This window comes from Sminthopsis crassicaudata, chromosome 1, assembly GCF_048593235.1.
Source record: "Sminthopsis crassicaudata isolate SCR6 chromosome 1, ASM4859323v1, whole genome shotgun sequence".
Classification (NCBI taxonomy): domain Eukaryota; kingdom Metazoa; phylum Chordata; class Mammalia; order Dasyuromorphia; family Dasyuridae; genus Sminthopsis; species Sminthopsis crassicaudata.
This window is the reverse complement of record NC_133617.1, coordinates 368436644-368455677: the sequence shown is the minus strand read 5'-3', so window position 1 is coordinate 368455677 and position 19034 is coordinate 368436644. Positions and strand designations below refer to the sequence as shown.

At 34.4% G+C, this 19034-nt stretch overlaps 1 protein-coding gene across 9 annotated transcripts in view; it reads right to left on the bottom strand.

The window, feature by feature from the left end:
- KATNAL2 (katanin catalytic subunit A1 like 2) overlaps nt 1-19034 on the bottom strand; it is a 123608-nt gene that overhangs the window by 26873 nt on the left and 77701 nt on the right. For 7 of the 9 annotated variants that reach the window (XM_074279308.1, XM_074279314.1, XM_074279315.1 and 4 more), the window contains 8 exons: nt 17821-17938; nt 16299-16397; nt 14963-15061; nt 14702-14779; nt 10249-10347; nt 9071-9134; nt 8749-8867; nt 2553-2644 (listed from right to left, as the gene is read on the bottom strand). In XM_074279308.1, the coding sequence (XP_074135409.1) occupies nt 2553-2644; nt 8749-8867; nt 9071-9134; nt 10249-10347; nt 14702-14779; nt 14963-15061; nt 16299-16397; nt 17821-17938 (768 nt within the window). Of the gene's footprint in view, nt 1-2552; nt 2645-8748; nt 8868-9070; nt 9135-10248; nt 10348-14701; nt 14780-14962; nt 15062-16298; nt 16398-17820; nt 17955-19034 lie in introns of all 9 variants that reach the window. The other 2 variants (XM_074279309.1, XM_074279313.1) reach the window with 2 other exon arrangements.

The following is a 19034-nucleotide window of genomic DNA, read 5'->3' as shown; positions in this document are numbered from 1 at the left end:
AGCGCTGCTGGGTCAAAGGGTATGAACAGTTTTATAACTTTTTGGGCATAGTTCCAAATTGCTCTCCAGAATGGCTGGATTCTTTCACAACTCCACCAACAATGCATCAGTGTCTCAGTTTTCCCACATCCCCTCCAACATTCATCATTATTTGTTCCTGTCATCTTAGCCAATCTGACAGGTATGTAATGATATCTCAGAGTTGTCTTAATTTGCATTTCTCTGATCAGTAGTGATTTGGAACACTCTTTCATATGAGTGGATATAGTTTCAATTTCTTCATCTGAGAATTGTCTGTTCATATCCTTTGACCATTTATCAATTGGAGAATGGTTCAGTTTCTTATAAATTAGGGTCAGTTCTCTATATATTTTGGAAATGAGGCCTTTGTCAGAACCTTTGCTTTTAAAAATATTTTCCCAATTTGTTACTTCCCTTCTAATCTTGTTTGCATTAGTATTGTTTGTACAGAAACTTTTTAGTTTGATGTAATCAAAATCTTCTATTTTGTGATCAATAATGATCTCTAGTTCTCCTCTGGTCATAAATTCCTTCCTCCTCCACAAGTCTGAGAGGTAGACTATCCTCTGTTCCTCTAATCTATTTATTATCTCACTCTTTATGCCTAAATCATGGACCCATTTTGATCTTATCTTGGTATATGGTGTTAAGTGTGGATCCAAAATGCTTGCCTTTTGAAGATAGCCATGTGGTACAATGGATAGCTGGGCCTAGATTTAGGAAGACCTGAGTTGAAATACTTATTACTGTGGGATTCTGGGCAATTACTTAATCCTACTTGCCTCAGTTTCCACATTTGTAACCTGAGAAGTAAATGGCAAACTATATCAGTATCTTTGCCAAGAAACCCTCAAATGGGGTTATGGAGAGTTAGACACAACTGAACAACAATTTTTGAGAATAACATAATTTTCCATTTCTTGCTTTAATGGTGAAAGCCATGGTGCAAAGGAAGATTGATGGAACTCATAGTTGCAGGATCTGGAACCAAATCCTGATTTTGCCCTTTCCTAATTATATGACCAAAAGACAAGTCACCTTTTTTCCCCTAGGCCTCAGGTTCCTTATTTTTTAAGTGACAGTGGTAGACAAGATGGCCTATAAGGTCTCTTCCATTGCTAGATCTATGATTCTATGTAGGACATAGTGGAGGCAGTAAGAAAATCTGCACAGCAATACAGTGTGGATTCATATTGTCTTTTAGGAATTACTTATCTCCCAAATGGATGGATTTTCTTAAAAGATATCACTTTAAGGAGGAGAGAGGGGAAGGAAGAAGATAATTTGGAACCCAAAATATTTTTAAAACATGATATTAAAACTTTTTATATATAATGAAAAAAATAAAATATTCCAAAAAAAAAGATCACTTAAAAAATTTTTTTTCTAGTTTAAGTCAACATTTTATAGGACAATGACAAGATGGAATGCATCTGAAGAAGAACAATTGGAGACTATAGTATGTAAGGTCTGGTTAAATGAACTATAGATATATTTCATATGGAGAAAAGCAGACTTGAAAATGGGACAGGGGATATGGCAGGCATCCTCAAGCATCTAGCAAAATAAATGCATGGAAAAGAAACTAGATTCATTTTGCTTGGCCCTAGAGAGCCAAGATAGAAGTTGTCAGGAAGTAGATTTGTTTAACATAAGAAAACTGCCCAATAGTTTTCCAACAGTAAGAATTGTCCAAAAGACACATGCTGCTAATGGATTCCTTGTCTCTGGAGGTAAAGCAAAAAGCTGACATCAGGGATGCTATAAAAGTGACACATTCAAATACAGGTTGGACTAGATGAGCTCTGATATCTGAGATTTCCATGTTAGACAAGTTGGCCTCCTTCTAATTGTAAGAGTCTATAATACTATGAAACAACTCTTTCAAAACATAAAATTTAAAAAAAAAAAAGTATTTTTCACAAATATGGGGAAAAATTCACAGGTTAGATAGCTGTTATGTCTTGCTGGTGATTTTAAGAGATATTAATTCTTTATCCACAGCATGTAGAATATTGGTTTAAATATGCCTCTGACCTGATCGGATGTTCCAAAGCACTAAGGTTGCCATCCTCATCAAATCTATCAAAAATGACTTTTTCTCGAGAGAGGTTTGTGAGGGCATGGAATAGAACTCTGACCCCTTCCTTTGGTGCTAGCTGAAGAGGACAGCCCTATGGCTGGCTGAAAGGCGGTCTTGAAATCCAGAAAAAGCGGCTATCTCCAACTCATTCATGCCAGCAGGATGATGCTAACAGCCTGATACATTGGGCCTGAATGATCTTCAATCCTGAAAACCACTCCTGGTGAGAATAAATTTTTGCCAGTCAAAGAAACTATTTAAAGCATCTATTCAGTTAACAAGATCTAATTTAAAGGACCTTCCATCTGTTTGCTGAAAATGTGTTGGCTTATTAATAGGCTCATTCTTCTGGTAAATGTTGATGGGTTCTGAATATCAGACACACAAGAGGGGAAAAAATAACCACCACCACAAAGTACATTATTCTGAAACAAAAGTCCTTACGCACCCCGGAGTAGTGCCTCTTTGACTCATTACTGACTCCAGTTCATCCAGAAAAATTGTTGAAGGAGCATGATACCGAGCAAGTTCAAATAATACCTGTCCCAAGAAAAAAAGAGCAGTTTAAATACTCAGGTTAAAAGTCTTAATAGCTCTCGCTTAAGGGCTCATAAGAACTAAGTCATTAAGCATTTATGTTGTATTTGATGAATCAAAATAACACTTGCAACCATTGCATTTATTCATCCTAGCATTACCCCATGCAGTTAAATGATCCTGATTCCATTAATCATTTGTTAACATTGTGTCCAGAAAGGGTACTAATTTGCTCAAGGTTACCCAATCCTCAGTGGGTAAACTTAAACTAGGAACTCCTTCCCTGACTTCCTAGTCTAGTGGTTAGCCCCTGATAACAACAACAGAAGCTAGAAGTGCATGGTAACATATGAGCACAATGGCTCTATTTTTTAAAAAGCCACTCAAGACAATTTCTCTCATCAGTAATAGATTTATAATTACAAATAATTACTAGGAATAACTGCAGAAGAGCTATTCTAGGAAAGGGGATGGGAAACAGAAATAACAGGATGTGCAATAAGATTTTAGTTTACCAAAGAAATAAGGTGCAGATTGATCATTAGAAATACCCTAGTTTAAACGGTCTCCTGTTTATTTGCTTGCCATAAAATATGATCACAAAGTTGGCAATGATTGGAGAAACTGCATTCTACTCAAGTGAAGAATAAAAAATGAAAAATACAACATAACAGAGTTGTGTCACAACTACATTTAACTTCAGTAAGCTCAATCGCATGCATTAAACAACCACCAAAACAAAGATGGAAAAACAGATTTGTGTTCGTTCAGCAATGCAGGCACAAAATCATTCAGTAACATCCAGTTATCCTTAGACCATGTTTTCTTTTTTTTTTTTCAATTAATTTTATAATTATAACATTTTTGACAGTACATATGCATAGGTAATTTTTTACAACATTATCCCTTGCACTCCCTTCTGTTCCGAATTTTCCCCTCCTTCCTTCCACCCCCTCCCCTAGATGGCAGGCATTCCTATACATATTAAATATGTTATAGTATATGCTTGGTACAATATATATGTGCAGAACCGAATTTTGTTGTTATTGTTGTTGGACCATGTTTTCTAAGTCTCACTCTCAAATTCCCTAGAATTGGGACAATTTATGAAAACAGCCCAGATTTATAGCTACCCCTGATTTACTCTTCTCATACCCAACTGATAGGTTATAAGGTCTCACCCTAGCTGCAGTTTGATCAGACTCCCATCTCGTTCCTAAATTTCATATGAGATTTAAGACATCAGAAGGAAGCTCATTTTGACTACAAAGGATTTTTTTTTCCTGTATGGATTAATTGCTTAACCCCACAAAAGATAAAATCACAATGTGCTGCATACTGCATTTGTTTTGTTTTCACTAGCTCATCTGGACCAGTCCTTTCATTTTACAGTTGAAGAAACCAATTTCAGAGAAGTGAAACGGTTTACCCAGCGTCAGAAAATGGCAAAAGGGTCAAAGCGGTGTCCCAACCCTCGGTCCACAAATTCTTTCCACAATTTCAGACTACATAAGGGATGAATATGCTTAGAATAATGTCCCTAAGGATCTCCAAGGTCTTGGAGGAAGTCAGGTGGATCCTCTATAAAACTTAGAGAATTGAAAGAAGGGAGGGATCAACAAGTTGTATGCATTTGCTAAAGAGATCACTCAACTATTCAATAGCAATCACATTCTTAAGAGGCATGAACAAAATGCCTTCACCCATTAGGAGAAGAGGGGCATAACCAAACCGTTGTCTATAAATAACTCTTTAATTGAAATAAGAGAAACAAATGTCAGGAAAACTCCCCTCTCTGATTTAGGAGAAGGTCCTAACGGTTCTATGAAAGATTTCTAAACAAAGAGAGTAGATAAATGACAAACCCAGTGCTTTTCCACCAAACCAATGCCAAATGCTTAGAAAATCAAGAGATGGTGTACAGCATGACCTCTGGAGGATGTGACTCCCTGAAGGCAGCAGGGTGAATTTATAATAGTGTGATCCCTGTTGACAGGGAAAGCTCTTGAGCTCAGGAGTTTTAGGCTGCAATGGATGATGCTGATAGAGTGAGTTAAATTCACATTAATATATATTAGTGCTCCTTAAATACAACAAAATTCCAAAAACTGAAATACTAGGGAAATGTGAGGATTTGGCTAAATGAACTTTCTTGTTAATTCAAGGTTTTAGGGGTTTTTTTAACGTCTTTTTCAATTCACCCTTGATGCAAATGTTGTTAATATCTCTGAGCTGACTTACTTGTTTTATTCAAGTGTGATCTTGAGGAAACGTTATAGAACTTCTTTGATCAAGCATTTGCAAGGTTTTAATATGAAAAACCTGAACATCAATTCTCACTATAGATAGAAAAGGTCTGAGAGACCCAACTGAATATGTACTGCTTCTAGGACATTTTAATTCTTATTGGTGTGTGTATGTGTGCACGCACTCGCATGTTCTAATTGTAGGTTATGTGTTTTGTTTGCAGAGGTGGGGTAATGAATAATTTCTGATGTTAACTTTTTAGAAATATTGGATTTATTAAAAAGTAGAACAATTTCTTTTCTTAAATTAGGCTAATTTAAAATTCTGGTTACCTGGATCTTGGTTATTTGAGGTTTTACTATATCTTTTTAGTATTTATTGATGAGAGCACACAGATCACAAATTTAAAGTCACTTAGTAAGCTAAAAGTAACTTAATGAAAGGTTCCAAATAAGTTACAATCCATTGAAAAGAAGCCAAATGATAGGCCCATGGAACACCAATCTAGCCATTAAAAAATTAGTAGTTCTTTGACTACAGGAATTTGTGAAAGCATTTTATAAACTTAAAGCACTTTGAAACATAAGCTAATTATTTTCTTAATGCTTACTCATTATACATTCTACTGAATGCAACAGTATAAATCCCATTGCCTATTCCTCTATTCTACTTCCACCATGTTCAATGGGTGGTTATACTTTGGATCTCACCATTACTTTTAAGGGTACTATTTCCATAATAAAAAAATTTATATTTTTCTATCTACCTCTTATCATTGTCTCTTCCTATGCCAAGCTATTTTTTTAAAATCACAGCCTACTCTACACAGAAGCTATTCCAAACCATATTTTCTCTCAAGTCTCTCTTATCTTCCCTTCTCCCTCTTTTCATCCACTACATAGAGGACATCCCTTCGTATTTCACTGAGAAAATTAAGGCCATTTCTCATGAACTCCTCCTTTCCCCTTGCTATCATTTCAATTTCAATTTCATTTCTTGACATTATTCCATATTCTTTCTATTTTTCTTCAAGTCTCTGATAATGAAGTAGCCCTTCCCCCAATGAAGGTCACATCTTCTACAAGTATCTTTTGTTCTGACCTCTTTGATCCTGTCCAGTATACTGCTCCTCAATTATCATCCCCCCTCAAATAGTCAATCTTTCCCAAAAGGGAAAAATAGGAAGGCCAAAAAGAATCAGAGATAAGTAAGACAACTTTGAAAGTTGCATGTTGAATTGATCATATTTTTAATAATATTTTGTTTTTCCTCAATTACATGTAAAAATAATTAATAGCATTCATTTTTTAAAATTTCGAATTCCAAATTCTCTCACTCTCCCTTGCTCTCTCACTCTCTAAGACAGTAAGCAATTTGATATAAGTTATACATGTTCAATCATGGAAAACATATCACCAAATTAGCTGTGTTGTGAAAGAAGGTACAGACCCAAGGGAAAAAAGTCATGAAAAAATACAGAAAGTGAAAAATAGTATGCTTCAATCTGCATTCAGACTCCATCAGTTCTTTCTCTGAAGGTGAATAGTATTTTTTTTCATTATGAGTTTTTTGGTATTGTCTTAGACTGCTGAGAACAGCTAAGTCATTCACAATTTATCATACAGTATTGCTATTACTGTGTACAATATTCTCCTGGTTTTGCTTGCTTCATTTTGCACCATTTCATATAAGTCTTTCCAGGTCTTGCTCATCATTTCTTATGGCATGGTATTATTCCATTACAATCATCTATCACAACTTTTTCAGCCATTCCCCAATTGATTGGCATTCCTTCAATTCCCAATTCTTTGTCATCATCACAAAAAGAGCTGTTATAAAAAAAATTTTATATAAAAAGGTCTTTCTCTTCCCACCCCTCCCCATTTAAAAAAATATCTTTGAGATACAGACCTAGTAGTAGTATTGTTGGTTCAAATGGATGCATCACCCATAAATTTTAAAAGAAAAGCAAACCATGTATAAAGAAATCTGTAGTTGCTCATACAAATATTCTTCTTCTGTTTTATTAAGTATATGAAACTACTCATTTTCTTTTATATTTGCTAAGTTCAGAATAAAGAAAAATTAATCTATAAATTGGAGAGGAGAACAGGGATTGGGGAAAAAATTAACAAGGTAGTTGGGGAGATATTGTGATTGAGATTTGGAGGTATTATGAGAAACAGTTGGAATATTTGGATCTCATGCATAAGAGGGAAATCAAAAATTTGGAGAATCATCTGTGTAGACATGAGATTTGCAGTTGGGGGGAATTAAAGTGCTGAGTCAGTAGTATATAAAAAGAAAAAAGAGAGGACAGAATTTTAGGAATCTCTTAATATCTTTAGAGATTTCAAATATATTGTCTCATCAATTAGGCAAAACCATATATAAAATATACTGTGTAAAAAACTATACATAAAATGGACTATCTCAAGAATCAGGCAAATTAGATATTGTTATCACCATTGGACAAGTGAGCAAACTGAGGATTAACAATAATAATTCCACAAATAAATATTAAGCATCTACCTGTTAGGTGCTAGTGATACAGAATAAATAAACCAGATCAGGTCATCAAAGAATCTTTGTTCTACCTATGATGTGTACTTTGAGGAGGTGGAGAGATCTAAAAAGCTTCATGGAAGAAATGGCATCTGAGCTGAGCCTTAATGGAAGATGAGGATTCTAAGAAGCAAAAGATGAGAGACATATAACATAGATGGGATGCTGAATTTGGAGACTAGCTAGTAGTCTAGGTTGGATGGAATATAAAAGTACATGAAAGACAAAAAAGGTGAAACAGATCTGGAATAGGACCTTTGAGCCAGGTGATGGAAGGCCTTAAATACTAAGTAGGAAATAAATAACTAAAAAGGTGTTAGTTTTGGTTTTGTTTTTTTTTTTTAAAGCTGTATCATGGAGAATGAAAGAAGGGGAAAGCCTGCTGCTTGGAATGCATGGGATTAACAATAACTAAGACAGAAAAAGATCTAAATTGCTTTAATTCTTATTTTGTTTCTATTTTTTCTGTCAATGACAATACAAATAAAATAAAAATTATAAAAAATAGGAATAAGTAGAAAATATACAAATTTAAATTAAATAAAATTCTATAATTATATAAAATATATTATAAATAATATATAATTTTCTGTAAATTATGTCATGTATATAAATTTCTATTTGTATGGATATATGTTTTATATATATAATGTATATAGTATGATATAACATATCCATATAAATGCAAATTTATATAAATTATGAATTAAAATGATAAATTATTATACATATAAAATATAGTGAATAACATATAATAGTAATAATAAATAAATATATTTATAAATAAAATGAGTAATAAGTTGTTGATAGGTAGCTAAGTGTCACCATAGTGCACAGAGCTCTGAGATTGGAGTCCAGAAGACACGATTTTAAATTCCTCCTGAGACACTTAGTAGGTGTGGAATCTTGGGCAAATCTCTTAATTTCTGACTGTCTCAGTTTCCTCAATTATAAAATAGTTGTTGTGAGGATCAAATGAGATAATATAGTAGGTATAGTAGATATATAGTAATATAATAGGTGCCATATAAATGTTTTCTTCTGTTTCAAAATCTAATTCCCCCAAAGAATTAGAAGTCAGAAGGGACAACTGTCTTTTGCCAATGATGCTATCATAGGATGTGTGAGCAAAGGCCAAATAAAAAATGGCCGTTCTTTTCTGTGTGTTTTTGGTAAATAAAAGCCCACAGTGAAATTTTTCATAAGCATCATCTTTGAAACCAGGGGAATTCACCTCCTCACTTCCTTTTACCCTACAAGAATTTGAAGGCCATGATGAGATCAGGGGTTCCTACCCGGACGAGTTTCTCTGAATCACCCCTCCACTTGCTAACAATGGTAGATGCAGAAATATTAAAGAAGGTTGTTTTGCATTCAGTAGCCACAGCTTTAGCCAGCAAAGTCTTTCCAGTACCTAGAGATGCAAGAATGAAATTGAACATTCAGTTGTAGAAGCCAGACACCATCTCAAGGTGGGCTCAGCTGGGCTGAGACCTACAATAGCAACTTTCCCAATGAGTTAGAAGTGGACTATTAACACTTTCAAAATGAACTCATCCCACTCAACAAAAGGATAATTCAGAAACAAAAGTAGAAGATATAAAAATGTGTATTTACCTGGAGGCCCATAAAGTAATAGTCCTTTCCATGGGGAAAGAATCCCTGTAAACAGCTGTGGATACTATGGAAACAAGAAAAATAGGGACAAATTACATGTTTTGTATCCATGTATATGAGGAAAACTAGCAAAAATGAAAGTGAAAAACATAAAATCCAACTCTCTTATAAAATTATAATATGTATTTAATAGGATTAAATTTCATGTGTAATGACCAACTTGATTTTCTGACTTTGAATTTTTTTTTAATTTATTCTTAATAAAGGTGCATGTAGACATTATGTTTGGTAGCATATTTCTTAATATTTCTTACAGATTTCTTATTATTTTACTCTGAATTTTATATTTACCCCAAATTTTTATTATATCATATATATATATTATAATTTATATTATATTTATATTTACCCTGAACATTTATATTTTATCCTGAATTTTAGTCTGTAGAAATTTATAGAGACTGTACAAAAGTTTGCCAGGATCTTTCTGCTTAAAAATAAAAAGAATGACCAGAACTAAGGAATACAGAATATTAAGCAGTTATACATCTCTACTATTTTGAAGTAGCATGTTTCATGCAAGAATAACATTTAGTAACAAATTCAGCAGAGAATAAAACAAAGAATCTCCACTTTCTTTCTGATTCCCAATTTATTCACCAGTAAAATAAGATAAAATAGTCCTCTGCCTCACATAGAGACCAATGAGGGTAATACAAGATAAAAGCATGTGGATGAACTTTGTCCTTTTAAAGGAATACCCTTTTAAAGAAAGACATTTTCACTATAAAAGGTATATTTTTAGGAGGCTGATGTGAAGTTGAATAGGCAATGACATTCTATTCAAAAAACAACTGAAGATATCCAATTATTTTCTAAGCTCTAAATCTGTGGTCCTATGTCCTATGATCTTAAGGGATTTTTTCACCTAGCCAATTATCTTAAATTAAGTCATGAATATAATAAGATTTCCAAATGGACATTAACATTATGAATTTGGCTTAGATTACTCTAATCTGGGCAAAGCAGCCTGATACAGCTAAGTAGCTAATTCAGTAATGACAAAACACCCTGTTACTTCATTTCCTATTGCATTCGACTCTTAACATATATCTGTCCAATTGATAATAGTCAGGGATAACTCCCAAGAGATGATTTTAGAGTTTTTTCGTCCTTACCCTTATAGGATACACAACAGCCTCTTTGACTAACTGCTTGGCTGCATCAAGTCCAATAATGTCATTCCACTTTATGTTGGGATTCTGGAGATAAATGTCCTGCAATGCACATTTGATCATTTTGTTAAAATTAATGTTTTCTCTATAGCAATAATAAACATAAAGACAGAAAAACAGTTGACTTATAATAGGCTATAAAGTGCTGGTAATAAAAACTTTTCACATTATACATGGACATACTGAAATTTTTGGTTAGTTCACCAAAGGGAGGCAATGAAAACATTCAGTTCTTTTCCCTGGAGAAGCCATTGATGACAGATACTTCTAGAAAAATTCTTGTAACTATGGACTTCACCTGCCTTCAATCAATAAGAAATAAAGGTGATTCATGGCAATAATTAAAAAGGCTCCAGAATATGCCTTCAAATTACATGAGTTTTTACTGTGAAACAGAGTTACTGAAGGAGTACTGGGCTCTTTTTTTTCCTTGGTCTTACTAATACTTTCCTAATTCATTACACAAAAAGAGGTAATGCTATTTAGAAAGCAGTTTCTTTTTATTCCCAGTGATAGCTCCCTGTTTCTATCAGGTAGCAATTGCTTCTACCAAATTCAAAAAAGGACACTACAAAACAAAAGTGCAGGTTTTTCTCTTATTGGGACTTTAATTTTATTGGGTTTTTAGAGGCATTAGCAACTATTTGGGGCAAACAATTAAGATGGCTTTTACTGATAACTAATTTAGAGTTTCTAAATTTCAGTTTCACAAGCAACATTAAAAAAACAAACAAACAAAAAAACTCTCTCAGGTTCTTTTGCTGCATCAGGCTACCTGGATTTGTAAGTATTTTGTATCAGAAACGCTGTCATTAAGAAAATCCAACCATGGAACTATCCTTACAGTAAGATGTTCCATAAAGATCATTCGATCCATCCATGTGGATGTCAGCAAAGACATTCGAGACAAACATTAAAAGAAGCAGATTCCCCCATAGGTTAGAGTTAAAAGCTATATTTAATAAGATTAAATTTCACCTGTGGCCACCAACTTGATTTTCAAATTTTTACAATTTCCCTTAATTGCCAGTCACCAACTTATCACCTGCTTTGGGAAAAAGGCAACAAAGATCCATGTAATGGGGGTATTTACTTGATGCCTCTGGGTATGGACAGCTAAGTTCCCAATGAAGACTTCTTCACAATTGAGATCAAGGCCGGTATTATGAGTAATATCCTTAATGTGGGATCAGTATAGGGAAGGACATTTCTCATGATCACAACTATCCAAAAATAGAGTGGATTGCTCTGGAGGTGGTGAAATCCACAGCATTGTAAATTCTCGGGTAGAGATTGGACATACAACCACTTTCTAGGAAGGATATAGAGGGGATTCTGTTTTAGGGACTGTGCTAACCTCTAAAGATTGCTTCTAGCTTACACTCAGTTATTATTTTGTTCAAAAGGGATGACCCTTTTGTAAAAAAGGTGTTTTGTATGAATTGATGCAAAGTGAAATAAGCAGAACTAGGAAAACATACACCCAATGCATAAATATTAATTGAAAAAAATAACAAAACAACTAAAATGGATGACATAAAATAACAATAATAGCTTATATGTGCTGTGTCAGGTTTTGTGCTAAATGTTTTACAATTATTATCTCATTTGGTCCTTACAATTCTGGAGGGGTAGATGCTTATATTATCCCCATTTTACAGATGAGGAAAATGAGGCAAACAGGTTAAGTGACTTGCCCAGGCTCATACAGTTAGTGAATGTCTGACAAATTTTGAATTCAAAGATGAGAAGATTCTTTCCTGATTTCTATGCAGAGGTAGGAGACTATGGGTGTGGAACACTGCATATAATGTCATTCTTATTCAATATACTAGTTAGGTTTAATGAACTATTTTTTTCACTTTTTAAAAGTCTTTATTATAAGGGATAGCACTTGGTGAGTCAGAGTGGGAGATACACTGGGAAATGTAGGCAATATCTTTTAAAAAGTACAATTTCTTTTTTAAAAGTTACAATTGACAGGATTCTTATTTGTTTGGTCTTTTAAACCAAAGACCAAATGAGTTTACAATATGGTCATGTATTTCTAATGCTACAGATTCTAAGATCAAATTTCCTTCTGTGACAAAAGCTTCGCCTGAGGAACCTTTCAGCCTCTGCTGGCACATTGTGATAACTGACAAAGCTGAATGATTTTTAGAAATTAAGAGTTGGAATGTGATGCCAGGAAAAGAGCTCAGATTCAGGAGTCATTATTTCTGAGTTCAAATCCTGTCTGTGTTTGAAAAAGTCACTTAAATACCTTGTTCCTCAGGTTTCTAAAATAAAGGAGGTCAACTAATGATCTTTGAGATCCCTTCAGCTCTGTTTACTATTCTCTGTGGGGGAAGGGACAGGAAGATACATTAGACTTTTCTCTGAGAAAAGTTTGTTCATTTATATAATACGTATAATATAATATATAACATATAATGCATGGTATATATAAAAATAAACAAATGTTTGTTTAACTAGTTAATAAAAAAATTAGAAAGCAAGTCTGTAATTCAAGATCTATCTTGTTTCTTATATCAATCCATGAATCTAAGTCGTCTAAAGTGGTTCCATGTCTTGCCAATTTTATTATCTGCCAAGATAGCAGCAGATATTTGCCACCAACACCACTCAATCAATCAATAAGCATTACGCACTAAGTTTACTATGTGCTAAGCACTGAAGATGCAAAGATAAAGCAAAAATATATCCTGCCCTCAAAGAGTTTAACTTTACTGGGAGTGGGAGAGTAGAGATGGGGATCACAGTATTTGAATTCACATATTTCTACTGGGCTGGAACTAATTAGCATATTTTACATTAACTATGATTTCAAATAGCTCGAATTTGACCATGGGTAATCTCTTCAGAGGATTCATTGTTTGCACTTATCAGGATCTAGTTGTATATAGTTATAGGTACATATAGGATGCAGAAAGAGCAAATGGTAATCAATAAGGAGAAGGGAACTAATCTGGAGAGGACTAATCTCTTCTGCAGGCCATAGGATTTATGTTGACTCATGTAAGAAGGAAGTGATTATAAAAGAGGGAGGGCATTCCAGTCACAGGATCAAATAGTACAAAAGTACAGAGGTAGAAGAAAAGTGTGTGTGTGTCTGTCTGTTTGTCTGTCTGTGAGAGAGACAGAGAGAGGGGATGGGGAAAAACAGAGAGAGGGACAGAGAGCAAAAAGAGACAGAGATGGGGGGTGGGGAGAGAGACAGAAAGAGAGAGAGACAGAGAGAGAGAGAGAGGAAGGAAGAGAGGGAGGGAGCGTGAGTGTGAAGAGCTGGAATGGGAAACAAGCTTTGGCAAATGATTAGCTATTTTAGGAAAGAGTAAGGAGGAAGGATACCACCAATGTTGCAAACTTGGGTGGCTGGGAAGATGATGGGCTTCCTGAAAGATAGTAGGGAAATTAGAAAGAAGAGTAGGTTTGAGAGAAAAGATATTGAGTTCTGTTTTGGACATGCTGAGTTTGAGATCGCTGTGGTCCATGCAGTTCAAAATACTTGATAAGTAGTCAGTGGTACAGGACTGGAGTTCTACAGAGAGACTGGGGATGGACACAAAGATCTGGAAATCATTAATACTGAGATAATTGAAGCCGAGGGAGCTGATGAAATATCCAGTCAGAAAATTATTCACAGGTAAAAGAAAAAAAAAATAGGACATGACTTGTACTTATGTGAAAACTGGATGGACTGCCCAAAGCAGAGCCTAGGGGCCACTTGTGGAAGATAGAGTGGATTTAACTGTCTACCATCAGGTTGAGCTGCATGACCTCTGAGGTCCCTTCCTGCTTTAGTATCCTGCTTTCAGTGTTGATTTACCCTCTCGCTTCACCTCCTTTATGGTTCAGGGAATACTTCCTGCTCTCTGCCTGCAGACTCTAACTAATATTGTGCTCCATAAATATACAAAGTCAGAAGTAGTCCTTTTGGTTGGCATCATCAGTGAGCTCTTTGATACAGGCCTAGTTTATCCTCAAATTATGAAATCATTTTCTTGACATTTTTTTTGCCTTTTTTCTGAAACTGACTAAATAAGATCTAAAAAAGATTTTTTGTTTTGTTTTTTTGGCCAGGGGACAAGGGATGGGCGTGGTGAAGAGATAGTATATTTTGCCTTAACTGAACCTTTGTCTTCCTTATAAATAAGTCCTTTTTCAGTTGGTTATCATGGTCTCTATAGCAAGATGGGCTTTTTGTATTGTAATTTTATGATTTATAATTTATTTATCATGCATTATTGTGCCTCTAAATATGAGCATCTTTTCAATTGGGGGCACTTTATAAATAAATGATCATATTTATTGTTATTAATAAAAGAAACAGTCTACATGCTCCACTAGCCACAATCAGGCTCAGTAAATTTGTGAATTGAATATCAGATCTTACCCTGCTTACAACTGCTGCCAGTTCTCTCATCTCACTATTCATGCCAATAAATGCACTAAGAGGTTTTAGCAATCGTACCTGAAAATAGAAACAAAAAGCCTAACATTAAGATGTTGTTTCATAATTTAGAAAAAAAAATGTACACGAAGATATGATAATGTGTTATAATGACCTTTGATCTCTATTTCTAATTTCATTTTCTAAAGTTCATTTAGACTTTGGTATCTTTTGAAAGACAAATATAACATAACTGCCACTTACTGAAGGGTCTGGATTATAGTCAAAACTGTTTAAGGTTATTTCATTGGTTGTTCCTTTGATAGCATCTGTGATCAACCCATGGAAGTCAATTACTTGACCCTGAAAGTTAACAATGATTATTTACTGTGTGAAATATTTCACTGAATTGTAGACAATTTTATTAAAGCTACAGGAATTATATATATGTGTGTGTGTGTGTGTGTGTGTGTGTGTGTGTGTGTGTACACACACACACACACACACACACACATATATATATATATATATATATATATATATATATATATATATATATATATATATATAAGGTGAGATTTCTAAAACAAGAAATATATAGAAAAGGAGGCCTGTACTTAATAGAATCACAGCTTAAAGCAATCTTAGCACATATTCCAATCCCAATATTTTAGAAAGGAAGAAACTGAGGTTTTGAGAAAGTGGGTGATTTTCTAAAGTATGAGTCCCAGGAATAGAATGCAATTCTCCTAATTCTCAGCCCAGTGCTCATTCCACTACATCATACAGACTCAACTATGGGTTAAAAAGTCTTATATCATCATCATATATGGCAGTTTTTTCTCGCCAGATATAAGTAAAGGCTCAGAGGGATGATAACATCCTTGTTGACTCATGCCATCTGCCAAATCTAACAATATTATACAATATATTAAAGTATTCAATACAATACATTTCAAGGATTCTTATGCTTTGGAAATATGCATTCTCAATATGAGATGAGCTTATTGGAAGAAAAAACCTAAGCATATAGAAAATAAACAAACCTACTATTAAATGGGTGCCTGAGGTGACATGGTTTTCTCTTGTAGGTGTAAAAATAAAATAAATTATTTATAGTCTACAGCAAGGATTTCAAGCAGACCAGTCATGTTCTATCACAGGGACTATTTTATGTGATATCCCTTTCATTTTCTTCCTTGGATATTTTATATATTATATTATAGACTAAAGAAAGGCTTTCCTTCTTGGGCATTCAAAATGGCCCTAGTTTCCAAACTTCAAATATCTATGGGCTGAGGGAGGGGTGAGGATGACATTTAGTATCACACCTTTCTCCTTGTATCCTGATGTCCTTCTAGAGAGAATGAGAGTATAAATTTAGATTGCAACATCAGAGATAAAAGATGACATTAGCAAGCTACTATTGACAAGTGAGTAAATAAAATACTCATTATATAATATATGACAGTCATTCTGCAAGTTATAACCTTGATTATAATGGATCAGCACTACAATTGGAAAAAGTTTCCTATTTATTTCAAAGTCTTATAAGAAATCTTCCCATTTAAAATTATGAATATTTCAGTGTTTGACTTACCCTTCTAGGGTGAGCATTGTCACCCCCAACACCTTTGTTGATTCCTGATATATTTAAACCAAAGTCAGAAGTCTCTAAGGTAGCTGTATTGTCAGCCTCCTGAAAAAGGAAGAAAACAGTTGCAAGGATAATTTTCAACTCTGAACACTAGTCCAGTTGCATATGCTATACTTATCATGTAATGCTGCATATTACGGTTACCCGTGTTTGTGTCTTATCCTACAACTAGGTTATAAATTCCATGAGGGTAGAGACTACGGACCTGGCATAGTGCTCTGCGCACAGGAGGCAGTCACATTTTCCCTGTTGGTAGCACTGATCTAATTCATTGAGTGTCCTTAAAGGAACACACTATGGAAGAAAATAACCTTGAAAAATTAAATATAATATGTTGGTCTTATGAATGGGGAAAGTTCTTTAGCATTTTTGTGATTTATTACCTAATTCCAACTGAATGAAACATCAGTTTTTATGTAATGTAAAATACTATCTTTTACATTTACCCAAGTAATGCTATTACTCAGCCATCCAAAAGGCATCTCCCTATCAACAGAACATGTTGAACAGAAATAACCAGCCTATCTCATTACTTCTTATCTTTACCTTTTTAGTATCATACTGTAATTACCTGAGGTAACCATTCATAAGCCAACCTACCCAAGAATTGCAGGATCTAATTTAGTATTCCTTCATAATATTTCTTTTGATCCGTTCTCTTTGCCTTCTACCTTCATTTTCCTTATACAATTTCCCCTTAATGCCTAATATGGATTCTCTACACTTAATCAGTTCTATTTGCCCCTTGGATTGTAGGAATAAAGATATGAGCTACATTTCTATCACGATCAAGTCCCCTAACACTCAATTCATACCAATCTGTGTTAAAACTCACACATACAGACCAGTTTTTGCGATTTCATGGTATAAGGAAGTCCTTGTGAAAAAACTCCTTCAATCAATGTAAACTAGCACTTGGTCTGAAAACTTGCAGTATTAAGAGAGTTGCTGAGAGGGACTTCTTCACAGTCACAGTCATTGTGTCTCAGAGGTAGGCTTTGACACCAGCATTCAGGATTCTAAAGCCACCTACTTCTTTCTTTCTGTCTGTCTGTCTGTCTCTGTCTCACTCTCTCTTCAGCCTGTATTTCTGAAACTGGGTTCATGACAAGAGAAAACCTTGAAAAGAAATGGAACTATTGATAGGGTCACTGCAGGCTGGGAGATCTTACCGGTTTCTCTCTCCTCTGACTAAGGTCACAGACTTCATAAAGGGTTTTGAATCTAGCACTCATATATAAAGGATAAGTGATTTCAACAACCAAAAAAAGTCATGTATGAAATCTAAAGTCAAATGATGATCCCCTTTCACCATGCACTAGATAAAAATAAATTTACTTCCCCCCCCAAAAAAAACCCTAATATCTCCCCTTTGGGTAGCTATATTTTAATGTGAACAGCTGATGAGAATCAATCACAATCACAATCAATTACAGCAAACAAGCTTTGGAAGTTCCATTTTAACCTGTTTAGAGTTATCCTTGTTGGGGGACTTGGGCTCCAATGTCTTCCCTGATGTCGTCTTTGACTGTGGCCGATGCTGAGGGATCCTAGGAAGATTCTGAGAAGCATCATTCACCACCCTATGGTACAAAAAACCTTGAAGGAAATTATTTTAACTACTTAATTTGCAGCAAACAAGCAATCAGGAAATACAGCACACCTGAGGGGAGAGAGTCATATACTTTAAGACTATACTTCTTGTACTCTTCTGCTTCCAGCTCAATGCTCTCTGACCTTCCTCCCTACTGATTCATGTGCTTCAAATCTGACTCAAAACTCACTTCCTCCACGAAGCTGCATTCCTCATTCTACTCTGAATATTCCCGTTTTCCACCTTCCCTTAACCCTTATATATGGTTTAATCAGGTAGCACTTTGTTGTTTGATAAGTAATTTGCCTCTTCATCTATGAAAGCAGACTCCCCCAAAGATAGCAATTGTGTGCTATTCACTTATTTTGGTGTTCTATCCATTCTGTGCTTGATCTGTGGGAGAGTTATCCATGCTTGTATTAGTCTGACTAGATACATTGCACTTTGACCCAAACATAGTCATATTATTTTAGTCTCCTTCAAGAATGAAGGACAACATCCTACCAATATACACACTATATACAATACTACTACGTACAATACATATATTTACCACCATATACAATAAATACTCAAAAACATTTTTAAACAAAAATAACTTAAAACTTGATCTATAATTACTTAGAATTCATATTTATAAAAGATTTTTTTTAAAAAAAATTCTTGCTAGTTATTCCTCAGAATATCTCTCTAAAGTAGAAATAAGTTCAATATGTTACAATATCCATTTTATGGATACAGAATTACACACAAAAAAAGCAAAAGACTTTATTAAGTTTACATAGTAAATGGAGAAGAGCAAGAAACCCTGCAGTTATAAGTTGTTGCTCAGTCTTCTCTGATCCGCCATTCAAAACACAACTTAAGTGTTCCCTAGAATTTTTTAATACAAACTTAAGTTTTAACTAGAATTTTTCCCTTTTATACTAACATCCTACTTAATTGCATTTTTGACTTAATTTTTTTTCATAGGAATGTTTGTGTATTTGTATTTGGTTAACATAGCCCCAATGAGAAACTCTACATTAGTAAAAGAGCAAAAGTAAAAGAGCAAAAGTAAAAGAGCAAAAAACACTGTCATTCTC